At 39.1% G+C, this 8183-nt stretch overlaps 1 protein-coding gene across 1 annotated transcript in view; it reads right to left on the bottom strand.

Moving 5' to 3' along the window:
• The window catches only part of tfr1b (transferrin receptor 1b), a 32309-nt gene that overhangs the window by 2543 nt on the left and 21583 nt on the right, over nucleotides 1–8183 (bottom strand). Inside the window, exons 2-14 of the mRNA XM_037694438.1 lie at nucleotides 7603–7687; nucleotides 7003–7122; nucleotides 6734–6829; nucleotides 6508–6647; nucleotides 6235–6398; nucleotides 6030–6149; nucleotides 4522–4607; nucleotides 4382–4445; nucleotides 4222–4289; nucleotides 4071–4138; nucleotides 2407–2497; nucleotides 1311–1538; nucleotides 1028–1177 (exon numbers count right to left, since the gene is read on the bottom strand). Of these exons, the coding sequence (XP_037550366.1) occupies nucleotides 1028–1177; nucleotides 1311–1538; nucleotides 2407–2497; nucleotides 4071–4138; nucleotides 4222–4289; nucleotides 4382–4445; nucleotides 4522–4607; nucleotides 6030–6149; nucleotides 6235–6398; nucleotides 6508–6647; nucleotides 6734–6829; nucleotides 7003–7122; nucleotides 7603–7687 (1480 nt within the window). The remainder of the gene's footprint in view (nucleotides 1–1027; nucleotides 1178–1310; nucleotides 1539–2406; nucleotides 2498–4070; nucleotides 4139–4221; nucleotides 4290–4381; nucleotides 4446–4521; nucleotides 4608–6029; nucleotides 6150–6234; nucleotides 6399–6507; nucleotides 6648–6733; nucleotides 6830–7002; nucleotides 7123–7602; nucleotides 7688–8183) is intronic.

Genomic DNA, 8183 nt, shown 5'->3' with positions numbered 1-8183 from the left:
TACCTCACAGGACTGACTGATTCGTTGGCAAATTACAGTCACAGAAAAATCTCTAAAATGTTTAGAAATGTCCACTTTTGTTTAAGAATTGTCGCTCTAAGTTTAAAATTTATTTAAAAAAATATATACAAAAAAAACCTCTCAAAATAGTTTTAGAGTTTTCAAAGGTGATTCAAACCAGTCTCAATTTTGTTGTGGGTGTCTCAAACTCATCTCAAGGGTCCTACAGCTTTAGACTGCCGCACGGCTTTTCTTCTGACAGAAACATTAGACGCTAATCTCCAGGTTTATAAATCACACAAATGACCAAGACATGCTGAAGTGGGTACAGTGTTCCCCAAGATCAGTTCCCTTGGCAGGGCACTCGTATTTTTTTTTTAATTGTTTTTGTCGACGGGAGGGAGACACGTCTGTGTTGCACGCCCGTTAGCTTAGCGCTACGTTGCAACTGGTTTTTATCAACCGGGGGAAGCAGAGTGGTACATCAGTAGCACTTTTGCCAGCACGTTTGTATTGCGCCCCACGCTATATCATTACAGACAGGAGGGGCGCTTTGTTCTGTTGACGGGGCACCCCGCTTATATAATGGTAGGGGAAAAACGGGGTTACAAAGTGGACCGGGGTGTGTATAGAAAATAATGCATACGGCCTAGAATAAAGGTCTGCATGTGATGCACACAAATTTACAAAAACTGGTTGCTCATAATGTAGATGCACGACTTTCTGATCGCAATTGCAAGTCATCAAGGAGTCAAACAGCTGCAGCTCTGTGAGATACTACCCCAATGCAGTCAAAGTGAAACAGCAAAATATTTAAATACAAAGATAAATGTTCAAATTTCACAAGTCAAACACCTAGCCATCATATCTTCTTGTCAGACTTTCCCCATGAGTAAATTTCTGTTGTCTCCAACTACTTGTGTTCATGACAAAGTTAAAAAAGGCCTTTCAGCTCTTCTATGGCTGGCCAGATGTTATAAAAGTGAAAACCTAGACAGCATGGAAAACGTCACAGTTCTTATCTTACCCTCATGATCCTGTCGTTGAGGATCCGGCAGGCCTCTCGATCAGATACGTCTGTGTTGTCGATGGCTTTGTTGATTTTGTCAGCTGCTCGCTGGTATGAACCTCGAGCTAGATTCAGCCAGTTGGGACTAATGCCCTTCAGGTCACCAGACTATTGGACAAAAATAAAAAATATGAGCGCATTTCTAAAGGAATATTTTCTTATTAATATTTTAAATTTAAAAAATAAACCTACTTTAAAAACGTAACAATAAAAATGTGCCAAGTGTAAGAAAGAGTCTGACCTGTGAGAGCTGATTGATGCGCTTGTAAATTTTGGCCACAGCTCTGGTGATGGGGCTGCTGTACCGACTCACGTCCAGGCTCAACAGGTTGTCGTGGACCAATCGTAAAGCCATTTGACCAGCGAACTGGGCTGCCGTCACCATAACATCACTGGTGCGTTTGTTGGTTTGGTAATTGAGGTTGTCTTTGCTGTCCAGGTTGGTGCCGTAGTAAGCATATGACTCGGTCTTAAAAAACCAAACACAGGAGAGTTCAATAAACAGTGACACTGCATCAAGTCTGATGGAATCAGTTGCCAAAAAACTTAAGACAAATCCAAAAGAAATGTCATAAGCTTGAAAAACAAACTTCTAACTAAACTTCCATATTTTCCCAACAGAGCACTTCACTCTCAGACTGCAGGTTTACTTGTGGTTCCTAGTTTCCAAAAGCAGAACGGGAAGAAGATCTTTTCAATTATCAGGCTCCTCTCTTGTGGAACCAAGTTCCAGTTTCTGTCCGTGAGGCTGACGCATTGTCCAGTTTTAAAACTGGACATAAGACTTTCCTTTTTGTTAAATCCTATAGTTAGGGTTGGCTTGAGTTTCCTGAGATATCCCTTACATATGCTGCTATAGGCTTAGACTGCTGGAGGACAAACTGACCACTTTTCCACACTCTGCTGCCGTCTTTACTTTGTAATTATTTATATCATTAAGATGCGTTTTGTCTTTCTTCCTATGGGGGTACATCTGGGCCCGTCATCCTATGTTTGTTTCTCCTTCCTGTCCTCTCAAACCCCAGCTGGTCGAAGCAGATGGCCACTCGTCCTGAGCCTGGTTCTGCTGGAGGTTTCTTCCTGTTAAAATTGTAGTTTTTCCCCCTTTCCTTTGTTGCCTTTGTGCTTGCTCAGGATGGGAGACTGAGACAAAGTGAAAATTCATCGCAATCTGCCGCTTCTTTAGATAGAGAACTTTTACCAATCTTTTTTTTTTTTTATGTGAATGAATGTTTCTGTTCAATGCTTTGAGAGGACTTCTGTTGCAACTTGGCGCTATATAAATTGAATCGAATAAAATGTTTATTAAAAAAAACATGTCTTGAATGAAAACTCACATTCACTGAGATGAAGTGGAAAGAGATGGAGGGAATTCCAGAGAAAGCCAGGAATGGATAGGCAGGGTCATCCATTGACATTGGCCTGAGTCTGTATGGAGCACAAATGTTTCTTGTTAAAAGGACCAGAACTTTGTTGGTATTCAATACCACCTTCTATAAACAAAATTCCTGAAATACTTGTTAAAAAGAACAAACAGACATCCTGATTGGTTAGGCTACTTCTAAAAAGGTTGTGTTGAATGTAAAAAGCTGCAAATGTAGCCAAAATCTTACAGTGTAAAAGAAAATGTGCTCAGGGGCAAGCTGAAACTGTATTCATACACAATTAGAATACATCTGCTCTTGCTGACGTAGTTACGTGACCAAACAAACAAAAAAAATAAAAATCGGGTCATGGGAAAAGTGTGTACAACAACGCTCTCATTTTGCTTCATTTGCTCCTCCAAGGAGCTGCAGGGCTGAGGCTGTTAAATACAGCCTTCTTTACAAATGTTTCAGCAAAACTAAGAAAGATCGTCAAATAAAATATATAACCATTGTAGAACTCATGGAAGGAGATATACTGTACCTTCGCTCATTATTGTGTAATGTATGTCAGAAACTTTGCAAATGTTAAACAGAGTCTGCATAATAAAAATGTCTGGTCACTGTAAGGGAAGCAAAGATCTGTACAGGGAAGGAAGAGTGGAGACCTCAGGTGGACAGAGCTTCCCAGGACTTCTTTGACGTGGTTTCTTGAGGAGTATGGAACAATACCTCACAACTACGCCAGCAAGTGCAAGCTTTACTTCTCACCGAGCGTGAACCCAACACAAACAGTAATACTGTATTTAAATTCCAGTATTTAAGTTCCTGCTTGGGGCAGCACGGTGGCGCAACTGGTAGAGCTGCTGCCTCTCAGCGAACAGGTTCCTGGTTCAAACCCCGGTCCAGGAGCCTTTCTGGGTGGAGTTTGCATGTTCTCTCCGTGCATGCGTGGGTTTTCTCCGGGTACTCCGGTTTCCTCCCACAGACCAAAAACATGCATGTTAGGCTGATTGGTAACTCTAAATTGTCCCTAGGTGTGAGTGAGAGAGTGAATGGTTGTTTGTCTCGTTTGTCTCTATGTGGCCCTGTGATGGACTTGCGACCCGTCCAGGGTGTACCCCGCCCCTCGCACAGTGATTGCTGGACATGGGCACCAGCGACCCCCGTGACCCAAAATGGAATAAACGGGTAAAGAAAATGGATGGATGGATGGAAGTTCCTGCTTCATTTTTGTAACAAACAAAACATTCCAGGCTTGAAAACTTTTGTCAATTTACAAATAAATTTAGCAGAAAAGTAGCTTTGACTTGTTTTAACAGTTGAGTTTAACACAGACTAGGACATGCAGACACTTCTCATTGGATTGTCAAAAGCCCATCTAAAATACCAGTTTTAGATTCAATGCACGAACATTTTTCATTTAAGTCTATTCGTTTAAGTAAAAAATAGGTAAAGGTTGATTTTTCTGATAAAAAGTTTGTATTTTCTCATATCGTGGTGGCCACAACAAATCATAAGACTGACATAATTTGTCATTTTAGTACTGCAGGACATCTTTTACTTCCAGCTGCTATTTAAATTTAATAAATTCAGTTTATTTACATTTCTTACGATAATACTCGTTTCCAACTTACACTTTGGCCTCCCAGTTGTTTCCTCCCATCATTTTATACATGGTCTGAGATCCAAAAGGCATGTTCACCTGCATGAAGGAGAAAAGTTGTAAATCAGCGCAGCCTGCTTTTGTTTGCACAACAGTTGTTTCACCACTAAGTTGTGTTTCACCTCTTCCATTGTTTTTTCAATCAAACCGTTGAGGAGCGGACTCGCTGAGGCTATGAAGCTTCCACGACCTATCAGACATACACTTTCAGACTTTTACACTTTCAGACTTTTTCACTTTTTTTTTTTAATCAAAAATTATGCAAATGTGCACTGTACACACCCATCACTACTCCATCCAGACTTATATAGGTGAAGACACTTCTGTCAGTTGACGACATATAACCCTGAAAAACAAGACATTTTAAGCACTTTTAATCACACAGCAAACCGTTTCATCTACTAGTCATGTGCAATACTGACCTCCAACCACTCTGTGGCGCCAACACTCCCGTACTCTCCAGCACTCCAGCTGGCAAAAATCAAGCTTCTTCTGGGTCTAAAATCATCTAAAGAAATGAAAACTTCATCAGCTGCGAAAGCTCTTCCTTGCTGAAGGGTTAGGGTACACCCTGACCCAAACTGATCAAACTGATCTGATCAGGTCTTAAAGTAAACTACAGAAATTGCATTCCATGCAAAAATGCAGTGCTGAATGTGAACTTGCTGAAAAATAGTTGAAATTAACATAAAAACATGCTGAAATGTAGCTGAAATGGAAGAACAAGCCTAAATTTGCAGAAGAAAGCAGAAAGAACATGTGTGCTGAATTAGGTTTAAATGAGCAGAAATGAGCACACACACAAAAAAAAAAAAAAAAAAAAAAAAAAAAAAAAATGAAATTTGCAAAAAAAAAAAAGCTGAAAAGTAGTTGCAAAAGCAGGAAGCTTAAACTACCTGAAGGAAGCATAAAAACTGAAATGAGCTCAAAAAATGTTAAATGAGCTGAAAAAGCTCAAATTAGCATCAAGAGCTAAATGGTAGCTGAAAGAACAGAAAAAGCCAAAACTAGCAGGAAAAAAAAAAAGCTTAAAGGAGCATAAGCTGAAATTAGCATAAAGAAGTTAATTAGGCTGAAGGTAGCAAAAACTAACTTGAATTTATCTGAAAACAGCTGAAATTAGCTAAAAAAAATGTTAAAGCTAGTTTAAGTTAGAACAAGCATAGCAGAAGGAAAAAAAAAAAAAAAAAAAAGGTTTGCCCAATTACGCTGAAAGAAGCAGAAGTGGAAACTACATGAAAAAGCTGAAATTAGCAAACAGCTGAAAAGTAGCTAAAAAAAAAAAAAAGACAGGAAAAAAAAAGCTTAAATTACCAGAAGTGAGAACGCATTTTTGCTGAATTAGGGGGAAAATGTTGAAATCATCACAAAAAATTAGGAATTACCTGAAAAAGCTAAAATTAGCATAACAGCTAAATAGTAGCTGAAATAGCAGAAGAAGCTGAAACTTGCAGAAAGAAGTTAGAAGCACAAAAATATTGTAGTTAGAGATCCTGAAAGGAGCACAAAACAGCTGAAAAAACAGCTGAAAGTAGCTGGAAAAAAAAAAAAAAAAAAAAAAAAAAAAAAAGGTAAAATCTGCGCAAGAAAGCTAAAAGAATCTGAAGCAGAACAAAATGTGAAAGGAGCAGTAAAAGGCTGTAAACGGATCTAAATATCTGAAGGATGTAAAATGAGCTCAATTCATTTTCTGAGGAAAAAAAGACAGAAAAGGCTAAAAACACTTTCAAAAAGCTAAAGATGCATCAATACCAAAAGTCATATCACCCTTCTCCTGAAAGAGCTAAACGTTTTGATTTATCATTTGTTGAAATAGCACAAAAGTTGTGGAACGAAAAAGATGCCGAAAAACATACAGAAGAAAAATGGATCACGAGTGAATGCTTCATAAACATTCACACTAGTGTCTTAGCTTCAGATAATGTCTTACCCTTCTCCACCATCTCGTTGAATGCCTTGGCCAGCTCCACCAGAATGGAGGTGCCAACAGTGGCCTTGGCGTAACCGTTCCCCCAGGCATCTCTCTGCGCTCCCAGCACAACATAACGATCTGCAGTTTCATACAGAATCATCTCAGCACCAAACTAACTCAGTGGAGAACTGAATAAGTTCCTCACAGATGGTGTTAGCTATACCAGGATCAACGAATCCTTTGATCACTCCAAACACGTTGTGGAGCTCCTTGTTGACCAACACGTTGTTCACCTCAACAGTGATGTTCTCAACCCCTCCCAGCTTGTAGGACACAGACTGGAGCTCACCTCTAAAGCCACTGCTTGAGTCAGGGCCACCAATTTTCCTGTGAACGTTAAATGGAGAGTTTTAATGTTGCAAACGGTTCAAGTTTCATGGGCAACTAAGTTGCACCGATCTGTAGAAGGTTGTTTCTGTTGTGCAAGACATCTTACTGTAGAAGAGTTGTAGCTATATTGGCAGTGATAGTCTGGGCTGGGATTTTAGGAAGACCAGATGACTTGGTTTGGGCAAACTGGGTGTGGTTGAAGGAAGGGAATCCAGGGGTGTAGGGGTCGCCTGAGCCCAGGTGGACCTGGAGAAAAAGATTAAAAAGAAATACTTTCATATCTGAGCCTTCTTGACTGCTACGTTAATTTGAGTTGCATGATACAAACTCACATGTCCATAAAGTTCTGTGGTTGCAACGAGTTTGTAATCCTGGGGATCAGGGTAGATTAAAACAGCAGAGGCTCCCTTTTTGGCAGCATTGTCCACCTAAACGAGCATAATTAAAAACACAAAACAAGCTTTTGGTTCCTTGACCAACACCATTAATAAAAAAAAAAAACATTTCCTTGTGTTGTATTGTCATGCCAGCAGTACGTTCTCTTCCGTGTTCAGTACAATCCTGTTTTGTCCTCAAAACATAAACCCTGAAAACCATATACCTGTTGTGCAAAACTGATCTTTCCGGCACGAAGCAGCAGCACAGCACCAGTCAGATTAACGCTCTTCTGTACAAACTCCAAATCTTCCTGGCGACCGTAGCTTCCATACACCAGTCGACCCTTCAGAGACAAACATGAGCACAAATCAGAGGACAAGCAAGAATGAAAGAATACAAGAAGAAAATTTGTCAATTAAAACAAATCTAGCTTCAGAGGATGCACACACCTCGCCTTACTGCTACAAGAGCCGAGAAATATTTTGATCTTTAATTTCTGACATTGTCAACAAATTTCAGTCAGAACAAAAGGCCACCCATTGAATACACGAAATGTACCCTGATTTTTGATAGGTGTGCAGATATATTTTTGATAGAGATACTCCTTTAAAAACAGGCTTTATGCATTTACTGTTCATAAAGAACACTGAAAAAGCTTTTTTTTTTAATCTGGAAACTCACAGCTAAGAGTTTCCAAGTCTGTCTGAGCATGCCACTCTGATTCTTTAAAAATATGTGTAACACAAGCCGTCCAAAGCTTTCTTTGATGAAAGCAGCTTCAGTTTAGAAAAATTTAAAGACATTTCTTGAAATTGTGACTCACCTGAACTTTGCCAGGAGCACTGTACGCTAAATAGCCCTCAGGTTTAAAGACATCTGAACCAAAGTAGATACAATTTAAACGGTTCCTGCAAAGAAAAGGGTAAAAACTTATTTACATTGCAATTATTTTATTGCATATTTGCTACAAGATATCCTGGTAGAAGAAAATTAAAGGCTTAAATTACATCAATGAAAACATTCCATTAAAATAATTTAAGTCATTTATTAAAAATATATAACATGTACAGCTTGCAAAAATAATTGGTGGTGTCCCGATACCAATACTGGCATCATATGGGGCCCCATGAGGTGCCGATACTGGTATCATATCGGGCCCAATATCAGCCTCAAGTACTTGTACAAATAAAAAACACCCCAACACTCCGAAGCAATACCACATTTATGCTTGTTGATGTACAGGTCCTTCTCAAAAAATTAGCATATTGTGATAAAAGGTCATTATTTTCCATAATGTAATGATAAAATGAAACTTTCATATATTTCAGATTCATTGCACACCATCATTGCACACCATCTGAAATATTTCAGGTCTTTAATTGTTTTAATACTGATGATTATGGC

The sequence above is a fragment of the Nematolebias whitei genome, chromosome 20 (genome assembly GCF_014905685.2).
Source record: "Nematolebias whitei isolate Nwh7 chromosome 20, NemWhi1, whole genome shotgun sequence".
NCBI classification, from domain to species: domain Eukaryota; kingdom Metazoa; phylum Chordata; class Actinopteri; order Cyprinodontiformes; family Rivulidae; genus Nematolebias; species Nematolebias whitei.
The sequence above is the reverse complement of the archived record's forward strand: the minus strand, read 5'-3'. Positions and strand labels throughout refer to the sequence as shown.